At 35.6% G+C, this 17,939-nt stretch overlaps 1 protein-coding gene across 1 annotated transcript in view; it reads left to right on the top strand.

Moving 5' to 3' along the window:
• LOC111051821 overlaps positions 1 to 16,028 on the top strand; it is a 116,618-nt gene extending 100,590 nt beyond the window's left edge. Inside the window, exon 3 of the mRNA XM_039443578.1 lies at positions 15,378 to 16,028. Coding sequence (XP_039299512.1) covers positions 15,378 to 15,757 — 380 coding nt within the window. The 3' untranslated portion in view covers positions 15,758 to 16,028. The remainder of the gene's footprint in view (positions 1 to 15,377) is intronic.
• The last annotated feature ends 1,911 nt before the right edge of the window (positions 16,029 to 17,939 follow it).

The following is a 17,939-nucleotide window of genomic DNA, read 5'->3' as shown; positions in this document are numbered from 1 at the left end:
TAATCCTCAATTACATACAAAACGCTGAAAAATCTCTTTATTTTTCATGCGTTTTGTGTGTAATTAAGGATTATTTTTTCAAGGTTGCGTTTGTCTATTATGGACTTATTCTACATCTTCCTCTTCGAAATTAAATTTTCTACAAGTTCTGTAGAAAAATATTTTGTGTTTATTGTAAATTTAACATAGTAAATCTGCTTCAAACCTTGAAGGAACTTGTTTTTCGGGACCAAGTTTCGCGTATTCCATCAAATATCTTGAAAATTACTGTAGCTACAGGTCTGGAAACGGTTTTATTCAATTTTGCAGTTCATTTCACATGAAGTACGCTGAATTGTACATTCTAATTAACAGCCAAAAAATACATGTATGGTACCAGTAGACGAAATCTCCCACCCTGTATAAAATTTGGTAACCAAGCATTTTTGGATCTATGTTAATGAGAACTTTTTTCTTCTTTTGATGTGAGGAATCACGCCCTGACTTATGGCCACCTTTTTTCAGAAAACTCTGTTTATAAGAGTATCAACAAGTGAAAGTTTCTCTTGAAAGAATCGAACTTGAAAGAAAAATGGAATCTAAAAGAAAACCAATTAATTTCATTTATTTCACAAACGAACATAATACAAAATTACAAAGAAAGAATATGAAAATCCTCCATCAATTCTTCTCATTAATCTTTCTGCTCATTTTGCGAGGTCTTTCTCTCCAAAACCCCAATGACATCCTTGCAAAATAGAATTTTTCCATTTCTGTACCATGCATATTACATATATTATGCAGGGTTGGTTTAAAATTTTGAATCATCTGAATATTTCTTTTAAAACAGAAATTTTACAATAGATCTGATTGGGTATCCTATTTGAATAGAAAAACTACTTTTCTGTCGCTTCAAAATTTTTGTCCAGCATTTGAATTCATCTCAATTTTTTTCATGGGAGGGTCATATGATACATGATTTCAAAACAGAGTTTCAAGAGATAATGGATGACGAAAACCGCACATCAATATCTCAAACCATTTAAAATTTTCACATTCACATATTATTAGTATCTTTGAATGTGAATAACTCTCAAGCAGTTTGAGATATCAATGTATGGTTCTTGCCATTCATTTTCTCTTGAAATTCTCTTTCGAAACTATGTATCATATATATGATCAACTTCCCATTTAAAAAAATGAAGTTGAATTCAAAATGTTGGTTCCAAGATGGCGGACCAAAATTTTAATGTGACACTTACTATTTTACTTTTTCGTGTCCAGACATTCTAAAAGTTTTCCAGCCCAGAAGTTGGCTAGGTCTTCTGCAGGTACATTCCCCCTCCAGAGGTCGTCAGCTGTGCAGTGAACAGGGCACAGTGGGCGCTAGGTGAGGTGGCCGATATCCTGTGCCTCTCCACAGTCGCAGTAAATGTCATCCTCTGCTATGTAGCCCCACCTCGCTAGGTTGGTCTCTACAGGGGCCACTCCAGTTTCTATCCGATTCAGCGCCCTCCAGGATCTCCATGGCAGACTGGTTCCAGTGGTCTCAGGTTCCCGGAGTGGGTACCAGTCTGGAGGTTCTGGCTGTGTGAACCTCATGAAACTTCTCCTGGACTTGTCGGCTGTGCGATGGCTCCAGCTGACCGTACATCATGTGTCTCTCATCGAAAGTCTGTTTGAACCTCTCCAAGTATTCGTGGTTGGCTCTTCTGATCTTGGGAGTGTTCATTCCTGCAGCCCTGTAGAGTTTGTCGATGAGAGTTGGTTTCATGCAACCAGTTACAATGCGACATGTCTCATTAAGGGATGTATCAACCTTCTTTGCGTGGACTGATCGACACCAGACAGGACAGGTGTATTCCCTAATAGGGAAGCAGAGAGCCTCTCCTGATGTCAGGAGCACGCTGGGGTTTGCTCCCCATTGACTGCTGCATAGCATCCTGCTGGAGTTGACTTTTGATGATGTATTCTGACAGTGCTGTTTGTATGTCAGAGTTTGGTCCAGAGTCATGCTTAAGATATTTTGGTGAGCCGGTGTGTTCCAGGTAACGTTCAGTCTTCTCCTAGTCTCCCTGGATCTTAGATGGAAGGCGCATACCTGTGTTTTCCCTGGGTTTGGTTTAAGGTGGCTCTCCTTGTAGTAGGCTTAAATTTCGTCCAATGCACGATTCAGTCTTAGTTCCACTCCTTCAAAAGAACGATCTTTGACCAATATAGCCAGATCATCGGCATAAAGGAAGTGGTGAGCATTGGGCGTGATGGGCTGGTCATTTGTGTACACATTGAATAGCAGCGGTGCCAGAACGCTCCCTTGGGACAGAATGTTCTTTTGAATTCTCCATCGGCCCTATCTCCACCTGGACTCGATGTTTCACTAGTGGATTCCATCTCGCCCTATCTCCACTTGGACTTGATCTTCCACTACCTAGATCTGTTCTTCCACAATTTTCATCTTATTTACCATTCGGATTATCCACCACTGGAACTCAACCGATCACAACATTTACATCTTACTGTGTTTAGTGATTTTACAACTAGTGTTTAAAGGGAGCCGAACTTTCAAGGCATACAGAATGCACTCGAACCAAGAGACTTTTTCATTTAGGTTTTATTAGTTTTATCACATTTTCCCCATCATGTGTCGTTCTGAGGTCGGACCAGGGTTGGTCTGCCACTTCCATGATGCCTCTTACTGACACGTCAGCTCGCTCGCCCTCAAGTAGGTATGATTATTTTAATAATAGTAATAATGATGCAGGTATGTTTCTATCAAATAAGCTCCACTCTTTCGAAAAACTTTTCAAGGCTGCTCACCTTAACGTCCAATCCCTCAGCTGTCACATTGATGAACTCAGAGCAATCTTCCATTTTCAGGACATCAATATAATTGGAATATCCGAATCATTTTTAAAGCCTAGTATTCCATCAAATCTTGTTGCATTACCTGGATATAATCTCTTCCGAAATGATAGATTAAATAAAGACATTCGACTTGGACAATTTGATAGAGTATAGGAGCCTTAGAAATATAGTTAAACAGGAATTACGGAACTCAAAGATTAGGTACTTGAATTCGTTCATGACAAACAATAGACAAGACTCTAAATCACTTTGGCAGGGAATAAAAGAATTCGGGCATCACCCTAAAAAGTTGAGGATTTCAGACCTATCAGTATTCTACCTGCATTGTCCAAAGTGCTAGAAAGACTTATTCATGCTCAAGTTGTACAAATTCTAGACAACAATAGAAAGCTTTATAACTTTCAATCAGGTTTTAGAAAATTCCATTCAACTGAGACAACTCTGCTTCGTGTCACCGATGATATAAGGTTAGCTATGGACCAAAGAAAATGCACCATCCTCACCCTATTTGATTCTTCTAAAGCATTCGATACTGTTGATCATACAGTCCTTTTGAATAAGCTAGCTATTCTTGGTTTCAGTCACAACTTGTTAGTTTGGTTCAAATCCTATCTGTAAGGTGGGAAACAATGTGTATCTGTCGGTGACAACAAGTTAACTTGGAAAAACGTTATGCATGGAGTACCACAAGGTTCAATCTTAGGCCCTCTCCTCTTCACTTTGTAGGTATGCTAATGACCTTTCTTCCATCATCGAATTCTCCAGTTTCCATACTCATGCAGACGACCTTCAAATTTATTTGAGCTGTCTCATAACAAAAATTAATGAAAAGTTGGAATAATGAATCAGGATATCAATTTGATATTTGAATGGACAGAGAAGAATGGCCTTAAGCTTAATCCCATCAAAACACAACCTGCATTAATCTGATATTCTCGTCTTATAAATAATATTGACCTTGAATCGATTCACAAAATTAGTGTAGATGGTAATGACATTCCTTACTGTAGCTCAGTTAAAAATTTAGGCATTATTATGAATGATACTAGTCCAGTCACTATATAGGTGCATGCAATTTATATTATTGTAGTTATAATTTTTTATATATATTCTTTGGGTACATAAGAGAAGTCAAGAACCAATTTCTTCATGAAAAATTTCCTTGTGCTAGATACAGAGTGGCCCAAAAGCCTCGTATTTTCGGCTCATTTTCCAGTTTTCAGCTATTTCTGCCAAATCTCGTAATCGGACTAAAAAATTTGCTCTCGCCTTTTTTCTAGAATATAAAATTCTGAATAAAATGAGATCATTCGGAACTCTCTATCTCCAATGAGTACTGAGTTATGATTTTTCAAAAATGAGTGAAATTTGAAGAAAAAATCAATTTTGATGAATTTTAGTTTTTGATCAACAATATCTTTGGATTGTTACCATTTAGATGTATAATTCTGGGCGTCTTTTTGTGCTCTACAATCTGAGATCAGGTAGAGCGCTCTATCTCATACAGATTTCCAGGCCATGTTTGGTAGTAAGTAAGTTCAACTAACTTAAAAGAGCCATTGCCCAGCCAATATCTTGCATCGTCAACTCTATGCTCGAATCTGGTGAATTTCCGGCCATTTTAAAAATAGCTAAAGTTATTCCACTTTTCAAAGGAGGTAGCAAACATGACATAAATAATTTCAGACCCATTTCAATTTTAACAGCTTTTTCAAAGATTTTTGAAACCATCATTCTCACTAGACTGGTAGCCTACCTTGTTAAGCACAATCTGATTTCACCCAATCAACATGGTTTTGTAAAACAGAAATCAACTACTTCAGCCCTAATAGAGATTTTTGAAGGACTGATAACAAACATTGAAGATGGTAAATATACGGCTGGTGTAATGCTAGATCTATCTAAGGCTTTCGATTGCGTGGACCACAGCCTGTTGTTAGATAAATTAAATGGCCTTGGTATAAATGGTAGAGCAAATGATCTCATAAAGTCATATCTGTCTGATCGATATCAGTATGTTTCAATTCAAGGCGATCAGGAACAAACCGCTCCAAAACTTGTTAAAGTATCCTCAGGAGTACCGCAGGGTTCTATTTTGGGACCTCTTCTTTTTATACTATATATAAATGATATTTCTTCTCTTGTACCTCAAAATAAGTTGACGCTATACGCTGATGATACATCTTTGATATTTGCGGACAGAAACTTGGAAGACCTAGAAATTGATTGTAATCTGGTGTGTAATAGAGTTGTTCAGTATTTTAATTCGCTCTCCCTGACAGTAAAATCAAAAAAAAGTAGTCTAATAAATTTTAGTCTGAGACACAGTGCGATTGAGCCACATTTGTTTATAGGAAATGATTGTATACGAAATACAGATTCTGTGAAATTACTTGGCCTAGAGCTAGATTCCAAGTTTATGTGGGATGAGCATGTAAATGTAATAGTTAATAGAGTGAGTAGAGATTTTTTTGTGATAAGAAATATGGTAAAATTTGTACCATTATCTGTTTCAAAGATGGTTTACTTTGCATTGTTTCACTCCCATGTTGCTTATGGGATAGAGTTATGGGGAAGCACTGCAGATTTGCACTTCCAAAAAATATTTAAATTGCAAAAAAGAGCTATTCGCTATTTGGCTGGACTCAAATTTAATGAGTCATGTAGAGAGGCTTCCGTCTATTTGAACATTCTAACTCTACCCTCAATTTATATTTTCAAATTATTAGTCTTCACTCACGACCATATCTCAGATCTGGCCACAAACGCTGACATCCACAATCATAATACTAGAGGCAATAAATTAGCTTTAAGACAGCACAGGCTTCAACTGTATGAGAAAATGCCTTCTCATATTGGTTCAAAGCTTTACAATAATTTACCAATTGAGCTGCAGTCCCTAACAAACAAGAATATATTCAAAAAGAAATCATACAGCTTTCTTGTTGCAAAAGCTTATTATAGTTTCAATGATTATTTCTGTAATACATGATTGAAGCAACTAGTAATAATAAATTCCTATGTCCTGCACTACTTTTAAAAACTACTTTATGTATCTGACGTCTTTGTACTGGTGCTTATTTTATGTCCATTGATGTGAGTATATTTTCAACAATTCCCCAAGGAATGACCTGTGACTAGACGATATTCAAATGTATATTGTATTATATGCTGTGTTGAATAAAGAGATTATCTTATCTTATCTTATCTTATCTAATGTGAAGACTATGTAGTTGGTGATGATGGTTGAAGCTGAAAATTAGGTAATTTTCACAATACAAGGAGCATTGTTGTCAGGTGTACCTGGAAATCTGTATGAGATAGAGCGCTCTAACTGATCTCAGATTGTAGAGCACAAAAATACGCCCAGAATTATACATCTAAATGGTAACAATCCGAAAATATTGTTGATCAAAAACTAAAATTCATCAAAATTGATTTTTTCTTCAAATTTCACTCATTTTTGAAAAATCATAACTCAGTACTCATTGGAGATAGAGAGTTCCGAATGATCTCATTTCATTCAGAATTTTATATTCTAGAAAAAAGGCGAGAGCAAATGTTTCAGTCCGATTTCGAGATTTGGCAGAAATAGCTGAAAACTGGAAAATGAGCCGAAAATACGAGGTTTTTGGGCCACTCTGTATCTAGCACAATGGAATTTTGCATGAAGAAATTGGTTCTGGACTTCTCTTATGTTCCCAAATAATATATTAAAAAATCAGAACTACAATATAAATTGCAAGCACATCCCCTTTTTATGTCTATATTGACTGGACTATACTCTTGACTGGTCAGAACAAGAGTGAACAAAACTTGTAAAAAGGTATTCTCACGTATTGAAGAAAATGCACGATAAAAAAGAATAAGCACAATTTTATGTTTCCCTAGAAACATTAAATTATTATTGGTTCAATCTCTTATCTTCCCACATTTGATGTATTGTAATTCTGCTCTTAACGATATGCAAGTCACTCTGAATGATAAACTACAGCGGTGCCAGAATTATTGTCTAGGTTTCGTCTACTTTCTTCAACGCCATTATCATATCACCCCAGTCCACATTGCTAGTTCAACATTAAAGCTTCCAGATCAAATGCTTTTTCGAATAGTCAAGCTTGTTAGAGATATCTTAAAATATGGTAATCCGAACTATTTTTAAAATGATTCCAAATTTGTCTCTGAAGGTAGGAGGATAGATGCTTCACATACTAGAACCGGAGAAAGTACTTTATGGATACCCAATCATCGAACTACTATTTTCACAAAATCCTCCCTTGTTAGTGCCTGTCGTGCATGGAATGCATTTCCCGTTACTATCAGGTAAATCAGGTTACTATCAGGTCGAGAGCCGAGCGAGCTTCATCCTGACTTTAAGAAATCTTTTGGAACAAATGACTGAAACTGTCCAGCCCTAGAACGATAACATGACATTTTCCCTTTACCCATCCCTTCCATATAAACCCATTATAGAATCAATTGTATATGAACTCATATAGTTTAGAATATCCACTGCATTACTGCTGAATATTGATTACCCTGATCCACCATTAGTCTACTCTATTTCAATAATTTAATTTTATTTGATTACATAATTACATCACTTTATTTATCATATGATTTGTTCTCAAATTTTCATATATATTAAAAATCCTACAAAATGTTTATTTGTGATCAAATCTTTAGTCGTATGATTGGAATTAACGTTCTTGGTAGAGAATTACTGGGAAGGATAGTACTGGCCATTCACAAAGAGATTGTGCCATCCGGGCAAACTGTAAATGACCATTAATACAGAGAGGTACTCCGTCGACTATCCGCCCAGGTTCATCGAGTCCATCCCAGGATTACCGATTCGTGGATCCTCCATCATGACAATGCTCCGTCGCACACCTGCCTGCTCGTCACCGAGCAGTTGGCCAAATAGTCGAGGGTAATGTTGCCACATCCTCCTTACAGCCCGGATATGGCACCACCGGACTTCTTTTTGTTCCCCAAGATCAAGAGACAACTTAAGGGGGCGCGGTTCGGGACTCTGGAAACGTTCAACGTGCTACGACAAGGGCTCTAGACAGCATTGAGGTTGCGGACTCCCAGGGAGCGTTCAGGGATTTGAAAATCTGTTAACAGCGTCTAATCAACTCCAATAGGGACTACTTTGAAGATATCCAATGAAAAATTGTACATATTTTGCCAATAAAAAATTTCCTGAGGTCAGTCCGGTTACTTATTATACAGACCCTGTATATTGTAATCTACATAAATAAAGTACTCAATCAAACGGTTCTTTTTTCCATTCAAGCAGACATAGAATCGTCGGTTCTGAAGAAGGGTACAGATGGTACTTGTGAGGTGCATGTCTGCAGTCATCTTGTAAGCCCTGGAGAGCAAGAGATTATGGTTGACCGTGTCGTATGCTGCTGTTAGGTCTATTAAAGCCATGCCTGTCGTCACCTTTCCTCAAACCCATTCTCAATTTGCTCAGTGAGGTTTAATATCTGGCTTGTACAAGATTTACCCGGCCGGAATCCTGCCTGCTGTGGGATGAGTCTCCCTTCAAAGAACTGCACAACGCGCTGGAAAATTATACGCTCATAGAGCTTGAAGAGATGGCACAGGAAATTGGCCGGTAGCTGAAGTCAGAGTATGCAGGTTTACCTGGTTTCAGAAGTGCGATGACCTTTGCTCTCCTCCAGGCTTTGGGAAGGGATAGCAATGACAGGCAGCTATTAAAAAAGCTTAGGAGCCAATTTTTAGTCCTCGCCTGTGGCCTTTCCATTCTTCAATTGGGTTATTGCTTTCTCCAGCTCGTCCATTTGGATGGGTTCCTCCAGTACGGTAATTTGGGGTCTGACTGTTCTTGTGCCATTTTGAACTTTTTTGCTCGGCCCAGCTGGAGCAGCTGGTGTGCGACCTTACCAGAGTGTGGAGTTGTTCCTTTGTCGCCACTGAGTTTTTTCAGACCATGCGATCTTGTTACTATGTGTCATGTCCATGCCCTCAAGGGTCTCAATTCACTTGGCTTGTCTGGCTTCACTTGTCATCAACATAATTTGTTCTCCAAGTGCAATGGTGTCATCGTTGAATGGGTCCTCCTCATAGCGTTGCTGGTATTCTGCAAGTGCATCCTTAATTTCAGTAGCTATGCCCAGGATGTATCGTTGTCTGCATCCTCGTGGGATGTGCTTGCATGACACCTCTCTCAAGCACTGCTCAAACCTATCATAGTTTTGCGGGGTTGGTGGAATTTCAACCACAGTCTGGTCCAGGTCTTCGGAGAAAGCATTCCAGCAAGCCTTTCTGAAATTGAAGCGCCTTCTATAAGGTATAACATGTGTCTTCACAGCCGAGTAAACCTTGATACCAATGGGTTGATGCTGGCTCCTTGGGATGGGATCATATACAACTCTTTCGCACTCAGCTGAGACTCTACTTGTGGCAAAACACTGGTTTGGATTGTAGCCACGCCTCCAGGCACGACTGTTGAAGGAGTGTGGAAGTTTATGGTCATGCAATAGAGATAGGTTGTTCGTCTCAGCCCACTCTTCTAATTTGTGTCCATTTGGGTCTGTGTTGTCGTAGCCCAAAGAGGTGGAGTGGCAGTTGAAATTTCCAACCACAAAGTGGATCTTTTGAGCATGAAAGTTGTTTGTTGGTGCAAAAAGGAGGTCCCGGTTGGGTGGTTAGTAGATGGATGACTCAGTGCAGTTGCTGAGCTCTGCTGTGGTGAATTCTATGTCGTCTGGTTGTTTTGTGTCAGTGGATGTGATGGTGATCACATGTCCACTATGTTCACTTCTGGTGAACATAGCGCTGCCGTAGGTTTTGTGTGGAATCTCAGCAACTAGAGTGATTCCCTGTATTCGAGGTTGGGCACTGTCTTCGTCCCTGTGTGTTTCTTATAGTAGCCCAGTCAATGAAGGTCCAAAAAAGCAGTTTCGATCCGAAAATTAAATAAAAGCTGAATTTCCCACCATCGATAGAACCCTCCCAGAGGACCATTCTCCCAAAAGTCTCAAGAAATCCCTTTGGAGCTTTCCGCCCCAGCCCCCTAAAACATGAAAAATGCAGGTAAACACGGGAAATCAATTATCTCTGTCACCATTGATCGGGAATAGTTCTATTCTATGCCATTCTATTTGTTACATTATGGACTACAATATTAGTTATATTCATTTTTCCAATGAAATCAACAGTTTTCTTGATAAAATAATATATATGTAAAAATTTAGGGGTTTTTCGATTTGATTTTTGTTTTCTCCGATTAACTTTGAAGCAAATAATCTAAAGAAAATTAGACAAATAATTAATGTAGCCACATTCATTGCCAATCCATTGATGTATATTGTTATTTATTTGCGATTCGATTTGACGCTGTGGAAGGGGAAACAGTCAACGCGGTACAGCGTGGCTGACACTCTTCACCATAGTAAACAGTAAAATACAGTAGTAGGACTACTTTTTCACATTTTAATTCTCTAAATTCTCTAAAATCATTTTGTTGTTATATATGTGCTAAATCATGCATTCTATGACAGACAAAGATATTGTTTGCAACCGATATAATATTCATACTATTACATAATATAATACATATTTTAAATATGTGTGTATGATCATAATTCTATGCTAAAATTTATCATACGTTATGAATGTCAAAAACTGAGATAAATCATAGATTACAATAGTGTTAACAGTGGCAATTTCCTGAAAAATCATAGCGTGCAGTGTTTGCTGTTTTCTACAGTTAATATTCTCCAAGCCAGGTTGATAACATTTCTTCAGTTGAGCCAAATATATATGACGGCTGAGGCATAAAAAATGTATACATTGGGCTTGTTGAGTTGAAACTTTCTATGATTCTCTCTGTAAAGTAGCTTATCTCCCGTTCTTACTAGTTGAATCTACATTATTTAGACAGTCCAATATGAAAATTCAGTAGATTCTAAAGATGAAAGCCATGCAAACATACAAATAAGGGAGAGTAAGCATGCATAAAAGGTAGGAAAATCATGAAAGTGTTTCACATTTAACCACAAAGTACCCTACCGTATAAGATTAATTGAAAGATGATTCATCATTTTCTATTATTTTTGTTAATATATAGATTTTTCACCTCCACTCGCATCTTGTCATTCATTACACAAGGTTGGCAGAAGCTTTTCTCCATGTCGATTAATGTTGATTGAAATAGATTTTGATTAGGGCACCAAAAGAATAGATCATTTTCTATTTGAAGCATTCAAATTAAATACATTGAACATGATTTCTTATGACTTAGCATTCATTTAGTTGGGTGGAGCTATTTGAAAATGTACCTGATTATCAATTTCATGGTTTTTATACCATTCTAGTTCATTGTGATCATTGAAGGGTTGAAGTGATGAGTTAGTTCAAGTGAATTCTAGTACACAAGTACATTGTGCTTATAATGGGATCTTCTATCGATGTTTTGCTCCAGTAGAGAAAATTTAAAATGTTAGTTTTACATTTTATAAGCTTTATAAATAATATAAATTAACGGTAATATTAATTTGATAAGTCCAGTATTAAATTAATCGATGTTGATTTTCATTGTATCGCTTTGTATCAATGTTACTTGCACTGTTTGCAATTCATCACTACTCTCTCAAGAATTAGTTTTTTATGAATTTCATGATCTGAAAATTGAAATTCAAATGCTATTTGGATGACGTTCACATTCCACTGGTTTTTTTACAATAATTGTTACGTTGAAGAGTGAGGCAATTCAATCCATTTGGAAGTAAAAGGAAATCACAGTGCGATTTGAACAGTGGATAGTAACTTTGAAATTCAGTTGCTCAATTCATTTCGGCTTGATACTATCATTTGTAATTATAGTTGATCAGAAATATGCATTGTATGTAATGTTTATATTTCAGTTTGACTAATCTTCTATCACAGTCTCGCTTTCATTCATAAACATGATAATCCTAAATACGTTGATTACCTTAAAGATGTAGCTTATCTTACGTCGAACAATGTACAATATAAACAATTTTCATCAAATTACTATCATGATGATCATTGGAATTTCTGCCTGTGATTGAGAAAAAGTCATTTTATGTGCCTTGAAATTCGTACCTAGGAAAAGTTGCATTATTACTAGAATTTTTTCTTTTATTTTTACTATTTATTATAGGTACTGTACATCAATTTTTGTGATTATAGAGATCAACTACTTTATTCTGAATCAGGATAAGGATAAATAGGGAAATTGTGAGATGGGGATAACATCCATAGTTACATAGCATCAATTTGAAAGCTCTGATTTGAACGGAACTGCGATTCTGGCTTGGTATTGCCTCTTCATGTTCAGTGAGAATAGAAAGCTTCAGAGTAATTCGTTCTCACTATATGTGATAATATTGGTAATATTTTAGTAACATTTGTTAATATTTTAACCGAATGTGCAACAAATTAATCTACTTTCAGCTTGAAAATCTTCAATTTATCAGGAGTACAGTGTTATCATATAGTATCTCAGGTAGGCCCACCCTTTTATTTTTTTGTTAACGTGATCTGATGATATTCATTCCATTATCAAGTGTTTAAATTATAAAGAGTGATGAAACAAGATAAAACACAAGAAAAGCCATGAAAAGAAATTTCAATTTCAATTTTTAACAAAAATAAGGATAAGATGAAGGAGTCGGACACATAACATATCATGAAACTTTTGACGTGACAACGTCTTATAAATTGGTTTGCCGGATGACACTTCAAGAAACTGCGTTACATTCCCACGTTATGCGCTCACAATGAGTGCGAGTGAGAGCGTTCGTTTCGGTTCACGGTCGTCTGGAAAGAGCACGAATAGGAGCAGTGGCGAGCAACACAGCAGCAAAACAGCAATCCGAAGCCATTCACCTGGAGAGAGAGTGAAACGGAGCAGTCAACCTGCGCAGGCGCCGCAAGCAATCTCCTGCGACTGCGCCTGCTTAGGTGAATAAGTGAATAGGTAATGTTGTTGTTGTAGTAATCACAATAATGCATAATCACATAATCATGCATAAGTGAATAGGTTATGTTGTAGTAATCACAATGTTGTGGCTCAGTGCGAGATTCTTTGTATGTATTAATGTTTTAAATTGTTACTATTAATTCATCCTTCTTCCTACTATACGAATGAATATTCACATTAAAATTATTTTACCACTCAAGTCGTTGTCACGTAAAACTTTCGCCCGTATACCGACTTTACAGGCAACCATGTTATTTGGAAAACATCAATATGTGAAACTAGAGTTATCAAATTGGGTTACCTCATATAGGTAAGGCGTACGACTCGTATGGAGAAGGCACACTTCAAATTAATATAATAAATTCTGTGAGCAAACAACGAAATCCTGATTTTTATCATGAGCATGGTTAAATTAAGAAAATTGTAATATTTTTTAGAATATTGAAAAGTGAAAATCTATATACAGCGCATGTCAAAACAATAGACAAAATTAATTGTTTCGAGCGCCATAGTGTAAATGAGATACAATATAGACAGCAGTATTATTCTGTTTACTATGGTGAAGGGAGTCAGCCGCGTCGGCTGTTTCCCCTTCCACAGCGTCAACTTGAATCGCAAATTCATAACAATATATATCAATGGGTTCGCAATGGATGTGGCTACAATAATTATTCGTCACATTGTTCTTTATAACTACTTGCTTCGAAGTTAATCGGAGAAAACAAAAAAATCAAATCGAAAAACCCCTAAATTTTTACATTATATTATTTTATCAAGGAAACTGTTCGATTTATTGAGGAAATGAATCCGACTAATATAGTAGTCCTTGATTTAACGAATCCAATGACATATGATAGATTTTTTCCAATTAATGGTTACAGAGATAATTGATTTCCAGTTTACTGTTTACTATGGCTAAGAGAGTCAGCCGCGCCGTTCCGCGTCAACTGTTTCCCCTTCCAAGGCGTCAAATCTTATCGCAAATACATAACAATATACATCAATGGATTTGCAATGAGAGTGGCTACATTAATTATTTGGCTCATTTTTCTCTTAAACTACTTGCTTTGAAGTTTATCGAAGAAAACAAAAAAATCAAATCGCAAACCCCCTAAATTTTTACATATATATTATTTTATCAAGAAAAATGTTAATTTTATTGGAAAAATGAATATAACTAATATTGTAGTCCATAATGTAACGAATCGAATGGCATATAATAGAACTGTTTCCGATCAATGGGTACAGAGATAATTGATTTTCCGTTATTACCTGCATTTTTCAACTTTGAGGGGGGCTAGGGGGGAAAGCTCCAAGGGGATTTCTTGGGACTTTTGGGAGAATGACCCTCTGGGAGGGTTCTATCGATGGTAAAAGATTTAGCTTTCATTAAATTTCGGATCGAAAAAACCTTTATTGACTGGGATATAGGCACAGTACATCTGTTTTCTGTTCACTGCATTTTAATGCTAAACTATCCTCTTAGATCTAGATAAGCCTTCAACATCAAAAGCTTACTATTGTCAAAAATGGGCCTGATGTTCCGTTGTGCATTTAAAAAGTCCGGTGGTAGAAGGATTAGCCGTCACTATATAAGTGACGTTTTCACAGGGGACGCCGGCAAAAAACTTTGGTAGGTATATAGCTTGGTAAGTCCTTTTTGCTCGCATGGAGGCTCCTTCTATGTCCCCCAATCAGGGGGATGCGACAGTCAGACCTATCGTCAAATTTTCCTTTTCAAATAAATATTAAGCTGTTTCCAAACTTTCCACCAACTCTGTATATATTATACAGTACATATAATTGTATTTTTTCATAAGGACTACTCTAACATGAAAGTGAACAATTTTAAAAAATGTTACTTGGATTTTTATTTTTGATTTCTATTATACATATATTAAGTGTATTGATTCTTAACGGCTAGCTGTCTATAAAAGCCTATTCAGTATTTGAAGTGGGCAGAAAGATTTTCAAAAATATGCAGTAATTGATCCTTCTTAGTGCAGGAGAAAATTATTTGAGTCCTTTAGTTCAGAGTCCTTTAGAGCTACATTCACAATTTTTTTCTTCAAATTTCTACTCTTCAGAACATCAGTGATTATCATCTGATGATAATAATAATGATTTCTCAGGTTGAGGGTACATCACAAGCTGAGGAGTTTATTCAGAATAAATACAATCATGTTGATTACATAAAATATATATAAGCTACTATTATTTACGAAGTAGTGATACATTTCATTGATCATTATTTGCTTATTTGAAAAAGTATATGAATAAACTTCTATGTACATTTTTAGTAATACTACATCTTGCTAGTTAGAAAAAAGAGATAAAATTGCTTACTTATGTTAATATTTCAGATATTAAATTGAAAAACAAGATTTTTAGAAATATTTATACTATATACGTTTCAGAAACCTTGGTGTCATCTGTTATTGCTGGAAATGATGGAGTTTCCTATCATGAAACCAACAAAAATTAGATTGTGAAGACCCTAAAAAATGTATTGAAGTTTTTATGAATAATAATTGTTTGAATATTTCAGGGAGTGATTCGGGTGATGATTTTGAAGGATTTGATGGCTTATGTGATGCTCAAAAAACGGTGAGAAAATTCGAATGTATTCAAGAGGCAATAAGGGAGTGGAAGTGTGCCTTTACTAGAAATGACAAAGATTCATGCTTCAAAAAAGACTGTTACGTGGAAAATGAAAAATATACATGTAAGTATTGTGTAGATGGAAGTCGAGAAATGTTCCGTGAAGAAAATAACAATTACAAGAAAAATGCTTCATCTTTTATCTTTGATAAAAAACCACCGAAGAAGAAATTTCTACAGAAGTGTCATATCGAGTCTGATACTACTAACGAAATTGGCAATTTGGAAAAAGAAAATCCTGATATAGAATCCCACTCAGATAACTAAATATCCAATAGAATAGGGCTGCAACCAACCCTTACATTAGATAACAAAATAGCTAATCGAATAGGACTGCAACCAACTCTTTCATTGGAATACAAAAATCACTGTCCATTTTGCTCTGTTCTAATAAGTGGATATCATAAGTATTCAAAACATGTTTTAGATCATAGAACAAAAGCAGATAGTTGTAATGCGGTTAATCAACTTCCTAATGAACAAACAATACCAAACAGAGGCTTTTCAACTAATGAAAATTCGGAAAAGGACGAGGAAACTGGCCAAATGTCCAATTGGAAAAAATATATGTTGAAAAATTATTGGGAAGTTCCACTTTCAGATTGTAACTCATTATCTCTGAAATGTCTAGTTCCTAAAGTACCGTCCAACGCTCCAAGTGAAGTTGTCAAGCGACTGAGATACGGCAATTACACTCGAACTAAACTAGTCACATTAAGCTCGATTCTAGAACCCAAGTCCCAAGTAAATGATAGTCAAACCCAAGTGCATGTGATGAATTCAATCGAAAATTTTACTTCTATTGATAAGTTCTTGTCTGATGAAACTCAAAGCAAAAATACTGATTGCGGAATTTGTAATGAAAAATTCGATTCCACTAGAAAATTAATGAACCACTTACACAAATCACACCTAGCTACTTCAGGCTAGATTCTCGAACCCAAGGCTCATATAAATGATAGTCAACACCAAGTGCCTGTGATGAATTGATAATTCAACTTCTATTGATAAGTTTTTGTCTGATGAAAGCAAAAATAACTATTGCGGAGTTTTCAATGAAAAAATTGATTTCACTAGAAAATCGACGAATCACACAAATCTTAAGCTACGAAAGGAAGAAACTAACGTTCCATATTCAATAGAGCTCGGCTTCACCATCTCATCGATTAAGAAATCAATCGAGTAATGTCGAAGATGTGTAGCATTTTGTATAGGTTTCAGAATACAGTACATTGATAACCAGAATGTACATACAAAGTTATAATTTTGTACTAATACTGCCACTAGATTAAATTTGCTTGAAAGATAACATACATGTATTATTCTTTTTTATATAACGGAGTTGTAGAAGTATTTTAGTCAATGACAATAATCATTACATTAGCCGATTTCCAATGAATAAGCGTTACCATTACTTTTAATTGTAGCTTATGCAAATAAAACACTCGATATTTAATTGTAATGAGAAGAGATCACTTTTGTTGATCCACGGTCTCTATATTATACAAATTCTCGTTGTTCTTGATTTAGAGTTAGAATATTACATTTTGTTAATTGTGTTCCTCAATTTTACTTGCAAATCAACTACTTATATAAGTTTATTATTGCTTTATGTTAATGTATATTTTATTACTTACAATTTACTTTCATTTTATAATGTTTAAGGTTGTATTTCTTTATTCTTTTCATTGCTACCATTATTAAGCCATTATTGCTCTCATATTAAGATTGTTTTTATTATTTTGTTATATTCTCTGAGTTTATTTTCACTTTATTTTCTCATGTGATTCGTGTAGGCTACTCAATTAATTGCGGTCCCCGTATTACTTGCGGTATCAAATTAGTTTTAAGTTGTAAAGTATTGATTTTGGAAGTTGAAATGTTCAATTATTAGACTTTTTTGCTTTTATAGTGTTTTGCATATATCTCCAATGCCATTTATAAGTTTTAAGTGCAATTCATTTGTGATCTATTCAGTTATTGCAATTTATTAAAGTTGTTATCATTATTGTTACGGTACTCAATAACAGAGCGTCTGCATGTAGTGACGTGTCCTCAAATTATTATTATCTATGTCTCAAACAGACATAGATAATAATTAATTGATGTTTCAGACTAGTGTATCTTATCGTTATCCAAAGTTTCTCATATAATTTTGTAGTTGTTCGCTCCTCAGTTGATATATTTTCGATTTTTCAAACATTTTGTTAAGAAAGTTCCAGTTTTGTAATACCGATACCGATAAATCGTCTACTGGTTAATATTTATTTATTCATTGGACAAATAATTACAATATCGGAATTGAACAAACAGGCGCTAGCCCAAAACTTCTTTTGCTCATTATTTATTTAATAATATTGTTTTCTCTTTTCTGTATAGGGCTACTTGTATTATAAATAGAAATAAAAATCTCTGTACTCTTTTTTAAATTATTTTATCACTAAAATGA

This window comes from Nilaparvata lugens, chromosome Y, assembly GCF_014356525.2.
Source record: "Nilaparvata lugens isolate BPH chromosome Y, ASM1435652v1, whole genome shotgun sequence".
NCBI classification, from domain to species: domain Eukaryota; kingdom Metazoa; phylum Arthropoda; class Insecta; order Hemiptera; family Delphacidae; genus Nilaparvata; species Nilaparvata lugens.
The sequence above is the reverse complement of the archived record's forward strand: the minus strand, read 5'-3'. Positions and strand labels throughout refer to the sequence as shown.